The sequence below is a fragment of the Lipophrys pholis genome (genome assembly GCF_963383615.2).
Source record: "Lipophrys pholis genome assembly, chromosome: 1".
Lineage (NCBI taxonomy): Eukaryota > Metazoa > Chordata > Actinopteri > Blenniiformes > Blenniidae > Lipophrys > Lipophrys pholis.
The window spans coordinates 1,842,189-1,860,984 of record NC_137635.1 but is presented as its reverse complement, the minus strand read 5'-3'; the positions used below and the strand labels follow the sequence as shown (position 1 = coordinate 1,860,984).

The window sequence follows — 18,796 nt, the reverse complement described above, 5'->3', positions numbered from 1 at the left end:
ATTCAGCATCTTCCTGCCTTTTCAGCCCTCGCCATTTATTCTAATCTACTTACTGACGATTAGTGCTAAATATGTGAAAGTAAAATGTTATTCAAGTGCGGATGAAAGGAGGAAAAAAAAAAAAAAAAACCTGCTAAAGCAGGTGAGACGTGAATAAAGGGCGTTGAGATTTACCGGCTGTTATAGGACTGGTGTCGGGATGAAGGCACTGACCAAAACCTGTCTGTGTCTGGTTATAATGAATGCCACCCTGGGCCCCAGCAGGTCCTCCACTGCTGCATGGGTCCAGGGATAATTTGAATTGGAGCATGTGCCATTGCAATCTGCCCATCCCCCTCCTCAATCCCTGCCAACTGCCACACTGGTGTTCACGAACACTGCTGCCCATCTGCGGGGCAAAACACTGGCCAGGGCCCCAGTTACTCCTTTGGCTGGATTAAAAAAAAAAAAAAAAAGATAATATCCACGAATCCACTTTTTAGAGGCAAACCGCCACAAAGTCAAGTTACCCATCTTGGTGTCTGCAAAGTTGTTTACAGTGTATTAAACTCAAACCTGCAGAGGAAAAAAGCCATTTTGTTGATTGCTGCCACACAGCGAAAACCGGCATTAAACAGTTTTTTAAAAATGCAAACGACTCACTCGCTCACAACACAGACGACATCGTATTGTAAAATGTAAATTAAATGCAAAGCTTTTATGTTTGTTTTCCACCTTTTCGCATTCACTGAGCAAGGCAAAAGTTTACAGAGAAAAGTGAGGAAAAGTATGTTTAGTAGTTTCCTTATTGTGGCAGGCTTTCTCATTACTTAATCATGGCTCCCTCTTTTTGTGTTTGTGTTTTGCCATCTGTCATCTTGAGAAGCAAATGAACCAGCTGCCATGGAGTGTGATCTTGCCCAATCAGAAATGTGGTCCTTTTCAAAGCGCATCTGTGTGAAACCTTAAAAAATGCTGATGGGGAAAAAAAAAAAAAAAAAAGTGTCTCAAAGTTGTTAATAACATTTTGGCTGGAGAATGTTTTCACCTAGATGGCCCCAATTAGCATAAATGCATAAACTATGCCTCATTACAGGAAACAGAGCTCTTGTGTTGGAAGTGTAAATACTGGATTCCTACCGATACGCTCAAAGAGAAATAAAAGACAATATGATGTAACAGGTTGTCACAAGAGAACAATGAAAATGTTATTCCCAATCACACTTCCTTGCAGAACACACGAGTGTTGTATTATTTTCCACTAAACACTTGAGACACCGTCTAACATATCTGCTGGCCCCACAGTGAGTAGGAGAGGGTGGGAGGGGCTTTTTCTTCTGATCCACCCCCCATCTTCTCCTTTTTCCTCCTCTTCCTCCTCCTCCTCCTCCTCTCCAACCCTCAGCGACAGCACAGCTGGGTACGAGAAGGATCAGCCTAATTTTCAAGTCCTTCTAATGATCGCAGCGAAGAGCAACCACTAATCCCTTAAACTGAGAAAAATGATCTCCTGTAACCCCGCAGCGCAGCTCTGCACCCCGAGAGTCCAGTTAGAGACCGGGTCGGTGGGTGGGTGGGGCGCAGGGGGGGGGGCTAAGTGGAGCCAGGACACCAGGCCCATAATGGAGAGTGCTGAGCTGTCCAAAACTAATTAGCACGAGGGAGCCTCTGGCTCATTCAATAATGGGGAAGTTCACAAACTCTCTTTTGGGATGCACCTCAGATAAACGTCACCTGTTGAATTAACAACAGTCTAATGAAGTAACCGGGGGTCCAACTTCCAGGAGGGGAAAAATACATCAAACTCTTAATGCTGCTTGCCAGTTGCCTCAGGAGCTCGGAACTCTGTGGAGCTGAAGTAGTGAAAGACTGGCTCCCTTCAGGTCGGTATCTGAAGGTGAGCTCAGGGCTGCGTCGAGGACCCACTTTGTTTGTTTGTTTGTTTCAAAATGACAGTGCACAGTATGATATGACAGCATAAATATACATAAACTGTAAGTGATAACAGATCCAATTAATGTCACATCATGTAAACACGACCATCTGATTATATTGCTTCCCACCGTCATGATTCACCACGTGATGCTTCACACGCAGTGAAAACCAAGAAAACAGAACGTTTCCGGTTTAAAGTTACAGTTTCTAAAAGAATGAAACACGTTGGATCAGCCAGAGCCACAGTGCAAAGCATCATGGGATTGATCCACTGGCTGAGATGACGTTCCTGGTGTGTTTAACCCTTTAAATCAATCTGATCGCTTGTGATCTGGCACAAGACGAGCGTAAGAACATGTTTGTCCTGCAATATTTTTGATTTATGGGACGCTGAAACCAAGTTTTTCCAAATATGTAATTTAAGTTAGGGATTCTAAGTAAAATGAAAAGTAGCACAGCACCAGGAAGGGATTAGGTGTTATGCACCTCAATGAGGTTTGTGCATCTACGTGAGAAATCGGATTTCTCAGGCACTTTATGAAAAAAACAAACAAAAAAACCCAATATAACCTAAATAAACCTGAAACCTTGCTGTCGTTAAAGAGGAAAAGAGTCCAGCTTGCACCGATACAAACCTGCAAAAAAACTCCCATAGTATCGACGCCACATGAATCATTATGACATTATGTTTATATTTAACTGCAGATTTTCATTTTCTCGTCATGCGATACTCCCAACTGGGGAAAGTAACTTTGTCAACTGTTCTGAGCCGCATGAATTCCACATATCGTCAATTCTGATTTGTGTTGTGTTTGTGTAGCAGCATCATAATAGGAAGGGTTTGATATTTGTTTATTTGTATACCAATAACAAAAAAGAATTATTTTTTCCCCCTGTATCTTTAGTAAAACAAAAGGCCATTTTCTTTTCATGACACCTCCTTCAGGATGTCTATTATCACAGAACTCACTCCCTGCAGGCTGGAAAGTTGGCTCCACAAGGTTCGTAGCTCACAGCTTCCACTTCTAGTTTTACAGAGTTTGACTTCTGAGTTGTTATTGTGTCCTCATAACTCAGGGGCTCCACAAGAAGAAGTGCAATAAGTAATTTACTGAACTGAGTATTTTGAGCGCGGCAATCAACAATAGAAAAGTGGGACTACGCAGCAGGAACAGTCTGAGAAGTTTCTACAGACATTTAAAAGTATATATTTATATATTTGGAGAAGACTCCGGGTCACCACCAGAATCGATTGCAACTCGTCCATGAATCAAACTTTTCAGAGCCACATGTATCCGGAGAAAACTTTTCAAAACCAGTCCTGCAGGATAATGCACTTCTCGACCATTGATCAGTTTCTGTGGTATTTTCCAAATAAATCACTAAATAGACGACCTCCAGCGATGCAGTGAGGAGGTGAAACTGGGACACACACACACACACACACACACACACACACACACACACACACACACACACACACACACACACACACACACACACACACACACACACACACACACACACACACACACACACACACACACACACACACACACACACACACACACACACACACACACACACACACACACACACACACACACAGATCATTTTCACGTGGGAGAAAATATGGATGAATTGGAGAGAAGTTAAGATTCGGAGAGGGTATTCGCATGTGTTGAGACTTTTTCCACCATCTTTTCAGCGCATTAGGCAGCGAGTGTGTGATATTAAAAAGAAAGACTTCAGTGAAATACTCCATTAAACAAAGCATTAACTTAATATTAGTTGTTGGTTTAAACTGCAGTAAAACATCTGTGTTGCTTAAAACAGGCTTGATATAATAGTCAAGCTGCAGCAATTAGTCCCATGCAGTCTGTCAACTGTAAATAAAAACAAATGTACATAACACCCTGAAGAAGACATATACAGGTATCTTGTGGAAAACAAAAACAAAAACAACTGTGCTTCAGTGCTTGGTTGCATCAGTGATAGTTCGGCTTCTCTGGGACGGTGCATCCGACCCGTCTGATGATGACGTTGGCGGCGTAGTGGCCGGCCCGGATGCACTCCTCCAACGCCTGCTCCTGGACCAAGGCAGACAGGAATCCTGGGTGGACAAAGATGGGGAGAAGTCAACCTCCATTAAGTTTTTTTTTGGTTGGGGGGGGGGGGGGGGGGGGGTACTGATTGCTCCCAGGAAAAAAAAAAAAGTGGATTCATCCTCAACAGGCTCCAAATGACGGCTGTTTTATGTGGTGCTCTGATCAGGCCGTACAGAGTAAAAACAGCAGGGTAAATGTCACGCTCATATAATCTGGAGACATCACTGCCCGACGTAGCTGGCCGGTATCAAAGGTTAATTGGGAACGTACACAGAAAGCAAGCTGAGTCGATGGTAATGGCCTCACCTCCGACGAAGGCGTCTCCCGCGCCGTTCGTGTCCACAATATCGTTCTGGTCGATATCCAAAACAGGGAACATGGTCACCCTCTCACCTGTGGCCGGGACATAAGAAGACTGTTAATTAAAGTTTACCACCAGTGTTTGCAGTCCTCCCTTTTGTGTTCCAAGTTGTAGCTTATTATTTCTTTGACTCCGACTTGATATTACATTATTCAAGGGTCATTTCACACCACAGGGTTTTTGTTATAATTGAAGATAATTGGCTCTTTGAATTAAGCACTTGGGCACGGACGCTTTTTGGCTAATTATTGGTATACATAAGATTATGTACAGTGAAATGTTTTGCAGTAATAAAGCAGGAAATTCCCCCTGACATAATTATGGTTAACAAGACACTTGAAGTTTTGTTAAACGTGCGGCCACGGGGCGAACAGCGGTCCACCAGAGGCTTCGAAAAGACTCGTGGGACGACATTCCAATGAGTGAAAATGACAAAATCTCTCAATTAAAAAAAGCCTCCTTCTCTGATTTGTTGGTCACAGATAAGAGTTTTCGTTATCGATTGGTTCATAATGCTAAATCTTTACTTATCTGGCCAAGTTGAGATTGAATATGACTGTATATTTCTGACTCAGTCAAGACAAAATCTTAAAACATTACTACTACTACTACTACTACTACTACTACTACTATCAATAATAATAAACTGTTGGGCGCATTTCTATCTTAACTGTTTTATAAAATACAATTACATTGATGAAATGTGTGTATTTTTGTTTAAAATTTGTTTATATTTATTTGTTTTTATGATATTTAATGTGTGGTGATTGTTTTTCTAAATGCAGGATTTCCTTCAATGCAGCTGCCCAGAGGGAATTTTCCCATTGAGCCTACATGTTTCTTATGTCAGTATCAGATAATATTGAATCACATCTCCGCGCATTGCACTGATCATACTGACGTTTCATTATCTGTAGCACCATCTGCAAGTTTATACTACTTAAAATCTCAATATTGACTTTATATTGTCGCGCGGAAACTTGATCCAGACATTCCCGTCCCTCCCAGGATGAATTTTAAAGCAGTAGTTTTATTTCTGCGATCTAACTCCTTTTGTATGTGGAAGCAGGCGTTTACCACTTCCCCATGTGTGCTTTTTATATTTATGCTTTGCTCTGCACGTTTCTATTCCTGTCTCATAAGACAGTGCAGTGTTTTATTTACTCCACATTTCTTTGAATATTTGTCCTTACTCTAATTGCTTTAAACGTCATATATTATGTACTTCTGAATTGTTTCTTTGAAAAGAGCCAGAGAACATACTAAAACAGTGTCTTGTATAATATGCTTGCTACTATTATCAGTTATTTTTTCTAGTGTAGCTACACAGACTCATTAAATATACATATTTCTGCAAGTATTAGTCAGTTTTTGGGAATAATAGAAGTGAACATGGTGAATCTTAATTGATGATGAACATAGTGATGCTTCTCATCACTTCAAACCAGATGCATTTATGTACATTTTCTTCTCAAAATCTATAAAAAATAAACATTTCAACCAGATAAATTCCAATATTATGAAAAAACTATCATATCTGTAAGTGAGCAAATCAAATATTCTGCCTGTGCTTCGCTGTTAATCAGATAATTATATAATTTAAGAAGCTACGCTGAAGCGATCATCTGCTGTAGCTGTGAATAAATGCTCCCAGAGGTAATATAACCCAATAAGAACTTCCCTACAAGCTTTGGGTGGGTGCTCAGATAAAACAAAAACAATGCACGACTGGTTAGTGTCAGTGGTTTCAGGTCTAAACGGAATCCGTTCAAATGAGGGCCTCTTTATTATCTTCAGCAGATTATACTGGTTCAATTATCAGTAGCATGTGTGCTTCAAAGAGCGTTCCAGTTTAAAGGAGAAGGAGGGGAAGAAACAAAAATCTACCAGATGACAAAGTCTTGAGGTGTAGAGTGACATTAAATCAGCAACTTATGTCAGAGCAATCCAAACCACACACACAATCTTCAAACGGGCCGAGGGCTCTGGAGCCGACGTGAACCTTCAAAAAGGTGCAGGAGACAAAAGACTGACATGTGGATAAAAGGAACATGAGGGGGCTGACAGACCTCTTATTGAGAAAAAAAGGTTAGGAGTTTAAGGAGAACACGAGTGTGTGGGGGGGTGGGGTGGGGGGGGAACTACAAAAAGTTGTTTAATGAGGCTCCCTGCTAATCCAACAAGGGCTCTGTGAATATCTGAGCTGCAGATGAGACTCCCCACCTTATCAATCTTTGAATACATTTCCGTCGTCTTACTACGGGGCGAAAGACACACAACCTGCAGTGGAGCATATGTTCAACACCTGACGCCGAGGAAATTAGTGCATCGCGCCGACTGCGGGAGAAACTCCGTCAGGTTGTGGTTCGGACGGAGCCGAGCGCCGCTGCGTTACAGGTCAGGTAGCAAACACGGGTCAAATTAGGAGTTGTGCCTTGTTTTCACAACAACAAGGAGTTTCTTTTCCGAGAAAGAAAGAAAGAAAGAAAGCAGCCGATTGTCACTTTGATGATGAATCACAATACGACAAGAATCCTTTTAGGACCGGCCAATTAGCAGCATAACGACTTCGCTTAATTAACGCCACGGACGAAGGTGGAGAATCCGCCTCCCTCTTGAAATGATTAACCGCACGTTAAAAAAATAAAATAAATAAAAGTGCTAATAACAAATTACAGTTTGTCAGTTACTCCATAGTTCAGAAACTGGAGTCGTTAGACGTGGTCTTGTTTGCGCGAATGGAAGAAAGAAATTAAAAAAAATAAATAAAAAATGGATGCTGGGAAATTTGAAGCTGCTGCACTTGTTCTGCTGGTGTTCATTAGATCAGAAATAAGTGGGTGTAAATATGTTGCCAGCAGTTAAAACAAATAGTGAGGGCAGTGCGGAGGGATCCAGGTCTTATTAGAGAGAAAGTTCAGGACTAGGTAACCTCCCACATGAAGTAGCACTCGTGTTTTTGATAACGCCGCATCCGGAGGTGTCAGAATTCATTAAACAAACAGGCTCTTGTAGTAATTAACACTTTCTGCTTCTGGGTTCTTATTAGACTCTAGAAATTGGATTGCAGCTCTCTCCCATATACATCTGGCTGTTGTTTTATTTGTTGTGTCCCATCAGCTCCTTCTACGTTGTTGTTTCTTTCGCCTATTTAACTTAACTAGTTCCTCCAGAAATTCTTTATTCGGTGATCAAGACTGAATCCAAATTGAATCCATCACTCAATATTTGTTGGTTATTTGCCAAACTTTCTTTTTTTTTTTAACAAGAGGAGAAAAAAAACAGTGTTTGCAGTTCTCACCTTTGATGACTCTTGTTATGAAAAAGGAACAAAAATGTTGAAAACCTTGGTGGAGTATAGTCACACAGAAATGGAGCTCTGACGCCACTAATCTGCTTTACCCAGTTCGGGGACAGAGAGAACATGCAAACTCCACGTCACTATTCTCACCATCAAACCACTGTATATGTTTAAACATCCCGAATCAAAATCCCAATGAAAAAGAAGATATTAAAAGAGAACATCAATCTGTGTTTTTGTGATTCTTTAGTTTTGTTTTCCTTCCGTTTACTGCGACAAATAGTCGGCTGTTAACAGAAATCCTATCAGCACGGTGTAAAGTCTATGAATGTGAACATGTGGATTTCGATTTCAGCACCTACAAGCGGAGTCTTTCACATCTGATCAGGTCACCGAGGGCAGCACACCGCCGCTGATGACATTTGCAGATGAAGTCTTTCTGAGCACTCTTTCTAGACACATGGCACGTTAGACATCCAACATTCCTCTTTATTCATGGCCGGGGTTTGTATTCTGCTGCTAGGGGAAAGTTCACATCACCCCATTGATGCAAATTATTAAATTTGACTGACATGTTAACTCAAGTTACAGCCCAGAAACTCCCCAGCCGTCTGTAACCGAGATCTCATTGGCTGAACTCCGTCATGGAAATGGCAATAAAAGAAAGAGGGGAAAAAAAAAGAAAAAAAAGAAAAGCCTTCTGCCAAAATACTTTGTTTTTTCTGGCCTGTTGGACATCTCAAAACATCACTTTGCCGAACTCATTTCACATTTTTTGCTGTAATGAGATCGGGAACTTTATTTTTCAATCAATAAAACTGTAGCACCTATTTTTACACGAGAAACATATTCTTGTTCCCGGAGTGTGGTCTGACTAAATGAGTGGAGCAGCAGATTGATGGTGAATACGTGGGAGTGAAGTATAGCTGCACTTTAACAGGTAACTCACACCAGGGAGGGAGAGGGAGGGAGAGGGAGAGAGAGAGAGAGAGAGAGAGAGAGAGAGAGAGAGAGAGAGAGAGAGAGAGAGAGAACCAAGAAAACAACTCAAAGGAATTCAGATACTTCATTCCAGTATTCCATAATTGTGCGCTTTTGTTAATTCACTCATAATTCCCTCATTACAACTCTTGAATGGTGTTGATTAAACTTGAGAAATTCTTTCAACAGACATCTCTTTGAAACGAGTATCAATTAAGTCCTTTATTATTGGCTATTCTTTAATAACAATGACAACTCGCAGCACAACAGTCACTGAGAAAATGCTCTGCTATAAAATGACTGACTGTACATGCAAATAAGACGACCTTGGATTTAGTGGGAAAACGAGCATATGGCGCGTTGTTTTGACTCTGAAATTATTACATGCTATGCTTGGTAATGCTCCAGCGCTCAATATTGCTCCTTTGACAGAAAGCAGGTAGATCAATTAGTCGACGGGTCATAAAAATTAACTCTGATCCTGTCGCACTTCATCATCTGCACACGTGAAACAATTAATACATCATTTTAAATCTGGAGCTGCCGGGGGGACTGGGGATTACGCATGAATATTTAGCTGGAAATTCATGAGCTAAAGCGCTCGGCAGAGTTTAAGTACAGCATCTTTAAGTGAGAAACTTCCCAGAGAATACTTCTCCTGGAACGATTCCGGTTGCGCTTCGGCCAAAATCCGAGCCTCGGAGAGGAAAACAACATTACCACTTTCTTGGCAAATGTGACAGGTTAGAAGGGAGTTGACATTCAATCTGTTTCCCTATCATAACCAGCATCTTTGTTCACAATTGAGTTATGAAAAGGAAAAAAAAAAGAAAGAAAGTACATATGCCTGTAATTACTGTAACCACAGGCAAAAGATCATCGCCAACCAATACCCTTTCAGGGAATCATGAAAGAAAACACTTGAACGCATGATGCCAAAAAAATAGGTCTTTCTCATAGCTCATAATTGATTTTTCCTCTTGTGAAGCATGTGGCATAAACATCCTGCTTTTGAAACACAGTGCAGAGACCTATCCAAGTGAAGCTCAAAATAATTCAAAGTTTTATTTGGAGACGTTTGCGACAAAGACAAATTACCCCCTCTTTAACTAAATGAAAAGACCCTTTTCCCCTTTGCAGCTTGGATTACCTTCCTCCTCTACTTCATGTGATTAACATGTATAGATTAGTTTGGGTTTTTTTTCCCCCCCCTCTAACTTGAAATCTGCCTGCTTTGCCCCCTGGAGGGCTCTAAAACTCGCAGAGGAGCCGAGTCAGGCTTTATCAAGTCCTTATCAGCGATTAGAGCGGCAACCCCTGCTGAATGATCGTTTATTAGATCTCCTCACTGTTAAGGTTCAGGGCACAATGATCTTAATTACTGCTATAATGGGCGTATAAGCAAAAGCCCAGTGTAGTTCAGCAGTGTCAGTGGCAGCTAAATAAAGGGCCATTTCCCCCGTGCTCCCAGCTTTTTAAAAGGCACGTTTGAAGCGGCGGTGTGATGAAAGGCTCCGATTGAAGGGCAGGGAGAAAAAGAACAATAACAAATTGACATCTCTTTTTGGAGAATTATACCACGGGGGAAGGCATTCTCCCATCCTTAATCACTCTAAAATGGTTTAACATGACACGCAGAGGCTGGCAAATGATCAAATCCTGACAGGAGGACAAATTGCAAACAAAATGAGAGATCAAGTTTATTAGAGCTCCGCCTCTGGGAAATGAAAATCTTTAATTCTCTTTTTACATTGACATTTATTTGGCTGGCATGAAAAGCTATGTTTTCACACACGCACACGCACACGCACACACACACACACGCGCACACACACACACACGCACACACACACGCAGCAGTTCCGCTGCACCTACTACTGTAACTGCTCCAGTGCAATGATAGCACAGTCAATGACATTTATCATGTTTGCCTTTGTAGATGACATCTGAAACACATTGTCTTTCATCCAGCCGGCATTCATCATGTATTTTATATAAAGTTCACAGCGGCGCGCGGCACCGTCTTCATGCAGGAGCAATGAGAGAAGCAGGCGGGAATTATCCATCACCTCCAGCACAATGGATGGATTCTGCTTATTTTTTTTTTTTTTTTTTAACTGTCGAGCTGCTCCTTAAAAAGATTTCTTTTCAAATTCTCATAAAAGGGAAACTCACTTCCAGGAATTTTCCGCTTCAATAACAAAAATTCTAATGAGCTGTTTTAATTTAAATATATGCTATTAATTAAGGCGAGGGAATAGCCCAGCATTATCTGTCGCTGTCTTGAATTGCAGTCATATTTGTGATAATATTGCCACATCACGCTGTTAATTTGAGAAGCTACGTGATTAAAACAAATTAATAATGTCAAGCCAGCGTTGGGAGTCTTTGCTTTAGAAGCTTCAAGAGTCTGTCTGATGTAAAGTCGGAGACGCTGTTGACGAGATCATAAAACGTGAAGGGAAATCTTCCAACATCAAGACTGACTTCAAGTAATAATCATTCAAATGCTTAAAGTGACAACTTCAAGAAATGTGGCTTCTGTTTTACTTCAAGATTCCCCCCCCATAAAATCAGATTGACTCCAGACAAAACCAAGGTTGGATAAAGAGCTAAAAAGGCAGATCAATTATTTGATGGATGTTTTGTCTGCAGTAATGGTTTCTCCTGCTTTTTGATTGGTGCAATGAAATGCCAAGTCACACCCTGCAAGGAACCCTGGGAAATGACCGCAGACTTGTGACGCTATTAGCATTCAGCCAGTAACACTTCTGAAAAGTTTGGTTAGTTTTCATCACTTATTTATAACCCCTCACACACCGGGAGCATATTTAAAGTCCACGCCTGTACCTATTGTTTTCATTCCCAGTCTCAGCACCGGCGGCCTCGAGACAGCTGACGAGTGTTTGAGCATCAACATACACCACTGACTTTTTTTCTTGCTTTGCATATTCCACCAAGTACACTGCGACTTCTTCAGTGTGTGTGTGTGTGTGTGTGTGTGTGCTAAAAATACTGAATGGCATAGCCCTAAACAATGTGGCCAGTACAAGTTTCTCCTAAAAAGTGAAATACAGCGGCCAGATCGTTTCATATTTCCTGTCAGGATCAGGAATATGTTGTCATTAGGCAGTTTTGAGTATTAAAAGAAATAAGATATTGTTGTGCATACAGTAACTTCTCGTTTACATACACACACATTGTTGTGTTGTATGTTCATTACAAGATGCAAACTTATACATTGAGGTGAGTGCTGAGGTGTGTGTGTGTGTGTGTGTGTGTGTGTTGTTAACACAGCGTGACAGTTTAACAGAGGAACCGTGTCACTAATGGCTTTATAAATTCTGACTTTTCCATTTACTTTAACAACTTTGACTTAGATTTTTTGTGATGAATGTTGACTGCTAGTGCATACCACTCCGCCACTCTCACCTTCATATGCTCCGTTGTAATCTAGATTCTCGGTTCTTCAGTGTGGGGTTTGCACGTTTGAAATGAATAATAAATAATTCTCCTTTTGTTTATGTTTGCTCTCTTCTTCAATTCTACCTCAGGGAGAACATGCAAACTCCACACAGAAATGCTTCTAAGCCCAGACATCATGTCATATATTACGTGCCTAAGACAATTTGACAAAAAGAATTGATAAACATACTTTGTACTCAGGCTTGGAAAGACTTGGACTATTCTGAGATTGAACCAAAAACCAATAAAGTTGCAGTGCATACAATCATAACAGTGAGTTAAGAGGCCTCCATTAAACCCCTCCTATGAAGTTAAGGGGAAATACAGCTGAATAATGCGTCTTTACTATGAGCAAGCCTGTTCTAATAAAAGATAGTTAATTTAGCCACTGTTAATATAAAAATATCGATTAGTGCATCTTTAACCTTTATTGCGACCGGGGAGAGTGTCGGCCCAAATGGCACCAGTTTACAAGTGATCAATAAAAAAAAATATGAAGAATAGACAAGACACTGATGATTACCAACTGATTACAAATGCCATCAATGACACACTGGACTGGACTATCAGCTCGAACATTCTCCAGGCGGTCGTGTGAAACTGAGGACAGTGGACACACGTGAAGACGGCGTCCTGCAGCCTTCACAGTCCTGCCCGTCGCAGTGCTTCTCTGCAGTCCCCAGTGATGAGTGATATGTCGGAGTCTTTACCTGAGGCCATCTCTCCCCATGCACGACTAGTCTGAGCTGAACTGCAAGGGCAATGAGGAGAGACACCCCGTGGCTCCAAACAAAAGGCAAAGGCTCCCGGCAGTCGTCGGAAGCTAACGTCTCTCCTCGCACTGCTTCAACCTGCAACCCCTGCTCGGTTATGATGACACTGCCTTTTAATGTCCCACTAACAAATATGGCCCGAATCAAAGGGAACAGGATTGATTTGCAGGGGGCAGCTCTGTCAACCTCTCCCCAAGGTCACACTCTAAGCTTTTTGCAAAAAGGAAAAAAAAAAAATAGGCGGGTGGTGGGGTGGGGGTGGGGGGGGGGGGCAGGATGTAAAGAGTCGAAGCATTAAAAATTGCTGAGGACTGGCCTGGAGTCTGTCCAAGACAAAGTTAGAAGTACTTCACAAATCAATGCCTGCTCTCTGCATCCCCCACACTTCTTTTTATGCTCTGAAATGACAGAATGTAGTGCAAGCATTCTTCTTTTTTTTTTTAACATCTGGTGTCAATATTGGAGCTTTACTTCAAAGAAATTACCGATAGCATTCTGCTCTCTCCGGTCAGCGATCAAGCATCTATTTAATGCGCCGTTCTCTGCGGTTTTGAGATATGAGGCTTAAATGAGGGGCAGAGATGTCCAAAAGGAAGATGGGAGTTAGAAAACATGTGTAGATAAGAAGAGGACAGCCAAAGAAGGGCCTACCGACGGTTGCAACGGAGTCGTCCCTGCCCTGGGTGAAGACCACCACTCGCTGCCTCTTCGTGTTCACCTTGGGGAGGTTTTGGGTCTTCTTCGCGATCTCTGCGATGTCATCCGTCTGTTTTTAAAAAAAAACAACAAAAAAAAACACCATAGTGTAGGGTGAATATGTTAAGCGGAGTAAAGGCATCATGAAGAGCAATTTCTGAGACGTTAATCAAAGATCACAAGTGTGTCTGAGTGGGGTCAGATTTTCCCAAAGCTGGCAGACAGATCAAGTGATAATGAAACCAGATGGGGTGTACGGAACCGTTTCGAAATGGATCAATAGGAGCGCTCAATGATGCTTCCATGCAGTTACAGGGGAGCTGAAAATATTAGAATGTCATATTCCCTAAGTGAGATGAAAATAAGCGTGTGAAGATATGCTGTTGTCAGATAAAGCTCCCCTCTCATTGCTGAAGGGATAGGCGGTGCGTGTACTGTATCATTCTCTCCCCGAAACAGGCCATCTCGCCTCAGCATCTGCACAGAATGGATATTCTCGCCTGGAGACGACAGAACTCTCCGGAGTGCTTGCCTTTGATCATGAGAGGGATAAAAAAAAAAAAAAAAAAAACCCACACCTGTCAGTGCTACTTTATTATTAACTCATCATGATGTACTATGAGCAGGTAGAATGTCTTTATCGCCGTCTCGCAGTGGGGTGGACTGCTTCGCCGTAACACGGCGGCGCACTGAGCTAGCGTTAGGGATCGCGGATGCCTCTAGCATCCGTATCAAAGCTAACACTTGAGCACCTTCAGGGTGAGCAAATACTGTGATTATGGGAGTAATCAGAGAGATAGGCTCCAGCCCAATACCACCAGCCACACCGGCTCACTCGATCCAATGAGCTTTTACACCTCTAAATGCTTCCCAAACGTCCTTTAATCAGCCCTGAGAGGTCCAGGGAGACCCAGCGCCCAGGAAAAATGGGTGTAACACTCTAAGTAAGTGCTAATGGTGAGGTTAATACAGAGGCTGTTAGCAGGCAATGGTGGGAAAAAAAAAAAAAAAAAGAGCAATTTGTCACTGTGACTGGATGTAACCACAAGCACTCCTCCAGACACTGAATGCAAAACCACACGAGGCTTCGGCACATTGTCACCCTCAGGTTTTATGTTCGCCGACATAAAAAAGCCGCTCGACTCAGGTTTAGGAGCTAAAAGGTTCTAAGGGCCAGAGGTGGTAGGGTAAGCATCGTGGCTATTGAACAGGGCACACACACTAACACACACACACACTCACACACACACACAACTAATCACGCACAAAGACAACTTCCTCCTCGTTGCCTGGCAGGAACACGTTACCTGATAAAATCCTGGGGCAAAAGGATGCGGAAAACTAACGTTCAGCGTGAGAGCAAAACAAATGAATTGACAAATGATATGGCCAATTTGGTTTACTGCTGACAAATGGCAATATTTATGATCTCGAGGCAATTGATCAGACATAAATCAACAAACCGTGAAATATGAAAGCTTTACAAGGGTGGTAAATTGTGCTTCTGTGTTGCAGTCAGTGAGAAACTGATCATCTCCACTGCAGGCTGCTGTTTCAAACACTGCAAGGGAGAGATTCAATTAAAGCTGTGATGCAGACAGTTCTTTGAGCATTTAAAGGAAACAGATCACAATCAGGCGACTGTGTTCAGATCTGCTGATTGCTGTTTTGGAGAGGACGAGCCTTTTATCTTGTATTTAGACTGGAGAAGCGCCGCTGTCAGGTTTGTTAGTCATCCATAATGCGATGATAACACTGTTTTGGAATACATTAAAAGTACTTCTTAAAGTGCTTTGGGGTCAGACACTGACAATATGCAATTACAGCTTCCCTCAAAAGAGCCACACGGGCCGAATAAGTGGACTTTAACTGAACTTAAATTAACCTTGCTGGCCTTAAAAGACACAAACTGCATATAGAGACACGCTTATGTAGAACATTTCCTCAGAGCAATTAGTACATTTTGCACACTTTTAGTTAAACATGTCAGAATAATCCTAAATTGGGTTTTATTGGATAACAAGGCAGTCACATGTTGATATGATTAAATTGTCTTAATGTCTGAATGTGAATTACTTTGTCAAAAACAATTTGAACACTTGCCAAACTTGATTCTGCTTGATGCAATGCATACCAGCGGAGCGCAGATCATTGCATTTAATGAATGATGAATGAATTATTTATGAATTTGGTGAAAGAGAAATCCCTGAGAGTATGGAGTTTTCACAGTTGTCATAGCAGGTGGCTGTGAATGACTCAAGAAAGTGACATTTAATGACCTCAATCCAACGTGAGCTCACGGCTGATAAAGGCCGGGACTCATCGCTGAAAGCTCCTGAAAACTTTCATTAAATGTAGTCAAATATCTGTAAGAACCGAGGCCATCCAGCAGTGCAGTGGTTTATTCTCTCGTCTCGGGTTGGGTTTGAGGGTCTGTGTGGTGTTTGCATGTTCTTCTTGTGCCTTTTGGGGTGTTTCTTCCTGCTACTCCGGCTTCCGACCACAAGTCCTAAAATGTGTGCTTCAGTCTAATCGGTTTATCTAAACTACCCCTGCGTCTGATTGTAGGGCTCCTCTGTATTTGCGTTGTGATGTACCCTCTTATTTACTCTGTAGTCACCTGGGATTAGTTCAGTTGTATTTGACAGCATATAAAAATAAGAAAATGGATAAATGGAATAGTTTGACCTGAATTGATTCGTCTTGAAACGTATCCCATAAGTTCACACATCTCTTAACCCATCTACGGGTATAAAATGTCATCAGCACTTGAAATATTAGTTGCCATTTTCTTTTAGTTTTTGTTTGTTTAAAGGGGACATATCATGCTAAATCCACTTTTTTAGCCCTTAAATGCATTTTGTTGTATATTTAGAGTGTTTAGAAGTACAGAAAAGTTCAAAGTAGTCTCTTCAGGTGCTCCGTTGATATCTTTATATTCTGTTTTGCTCATATTTTGCGATCGGTTTCGATTTTTCTATTCTCTATTACGTTTTTTGAACAATGACGTCACAGTATTCTCAGCGGAACTGCCAAATTAGGACATCGACACTTCGAGCAATCCGCCATTTTTGTTTCTCGCTGCGATTTTGTAGTCCAACCGAAGTTACGAGAGGATAAGTCGAAATGTTCGGTTGTTGGATGTAGTAACCCACAAGCTTCGTTACACCGTCTCCCAGCATCAGAACCTTTTCGAAGTGCCTGGTTGAGTTTTATTTTTCACAGAAATGTACCCACATCTGTGGGTAAGGTCATTTTTGTGTGCGCGAAGCACTTTAAGGACGACTGCTTCAACAACCTCCGCCAGTATAAAGAAGGATTTGCCGAAAGACTTGGTCTGATTGAGCGGTCAGTTCCTTCTATCTATGGAGACGACGAACAGAGCACTTCGGTCAGCTGTATATAACGCTAAAAAGTGTGATGATAAGACGTCCCTGTCATTGTTTTGTTAGCATTAGCAGTTGCACCGTCTTCATATGTTAGCGCTGTGTGCTCGTTTTAGATTATAATGTAACTTCTGTGTTAAATAGTCGTTGTAATACAGGCAGTATTGTAGTAGTGGGCATGGATGGAGAAGTTAGTGTAAATATAGTAACACACCATTGCGTTACATCCATATGAAGACGTTGTTCTGTAGGTGCATCATCGTCATTTTCATCTCGCTCCGCCGGGTCCGACTCTGGCTCCAACATGTATGGCTGGATGGACAAATCTTCCGTTGTTGACATTTTGTAAATAATGTGTGAATATAAAGTTTCTGCGCCGCTAGATAATTGTATCTGTTCTATCAAACTACAAAGATGGCCGAACAGGGTGGCGTTGAACCGAGTGTCACCTCTGCAACCTGGAGAGGAGGCGGGGTATGAAGAGACCGCCCCAAAACGAGTTGCTCTCAGAAGCACATCAGAAAAGGGGTTGAAAAGGGGCCTGTGGAGCTCTAATAATGAGGAATTCAGACCCAAGCATTGCAGTTTCGCGTTGTATAGACCACAACTGTATGATTTATATGTAAAAAGGAAGGATTTAAAAGCATGATATGTCTCCTTTAAGTTATCCATACCATGTTTGCATGGATGCAACCGTATCAGATTTGTTTGTGATGATATTTCAGATTTTTCTACTGTTTTGTCCAACTGCCAATTCATGTATCGGATTCTGCTCATATTTTGCTGCACTCACTATCGCACTACGTAATATTTATCCTCAGTGAATGCTTCAGGCAACATTCTGAATGCGTTTCAATGTGTAAATTGAGTTCATGCAGGAGGAAATAGGCGTGTTAAACACTGGAATTTTAAAATTTCTGAAGTTTTTGAGGATCCTAGAACATCTTCAGGTCTTTCTAAAAAAAAAAAAAAACACAAGGTGGATATACTTAAATAATTTACTGTAGATCAGAGATTAAAGAAAGAAAGAAACATTTCAGTCAAAAAATATTTCAAATAGTTTTTTTTTGTATGATGCGCCCTAATAGCTTAGAGAAATAAGACATTTTTCTTGAGGCATATGATGTCTGAAAACATGAGGGAAAGAGAATCCATGTTGCATATGACTTGTTTCAGTCTTTAGTGAAGCATGAAGTACTCTGACAATCTTGTGTCATTTGTTTCTGAGTATATAATATGCCAAGGTTTACTTCAGACAGACGTGGATAAAATGATTTCAAGACCAGCCCTGAAACAAAGGTGAGTGGTACTTCTGCCTTATATATTTCTGCTAAAAACACTTGAAAAACACCTCTAAAGATCTGGTTGACATTTTCAGGAACTAATCACACTGAATGTGCTCCTCAACCAGTTCGAACCAATATCTGGATCCAGTAGTGCTGTTAGTGTGGAGGAGACGCACGTGAAGCTGAATATGTGCGTCTATTAGAGGCAGAATGGAGGATTTACTATCAAGTGCATGAGTCATCAGTGATTTCACAGGAAAAGGAGGAAATCTGATGTGAAGAAAATTCAATAATTTCTTCAAGAAATTATTTGATAGGGATCAGGAGATGGATTACACTAAGGACCCAATGGAAAAACTAAGAGTGTATATTTTTTTTTATGTCATTGCATCTTTAAAAGCCCATCCTATAGTGCCTCCATTCTTCATTGTGTAAATTCTCTTCTGAAGCTACACGAGTTATGTAATCCTATTTGATAACACTGTTGAAAATGTGCTTTATAAATAAAGTTTTCATTATTATTAT

General features: G+C 41.3%; 1 protein-coding gene across 2 annotated transcripts in view; it reads right to left on the bottom strand.

Annotated features, from left to right (window-relative positions):
• Window positions 1–2,752: 2,752 nt before the first annotated feature.
• Window positions 2,753–18,796, bottom strand: part of adkb (adenosine kinase b) — a 122,777-nt gene continuing 106,733 nt past the window's right edge. For both annotated transcript variants that reach the window (XM_080458843.1, XM_080458844.1), the window contains exons 9-11: window positions 13,555–13,669; window positions 4,329–4,415; window positions 2,753–4,027 (exon numbers count right to left, since the gene is read on the bottom strand). In XM_080458843.1, the coding sequence (XP_080314969.1) occupies window positions 3,903–4,027; window positions 4,329–4,415; window positions 13,555–13,669 (327 nt within the window). In that variant the 3' untranslated portion in view covers window positions 2,753–3,902. The remainder of the gene's footprint in view (window positions 4,028–4,328; window positions 4,416–13,554; window positions 13,670–18,796) is intronic.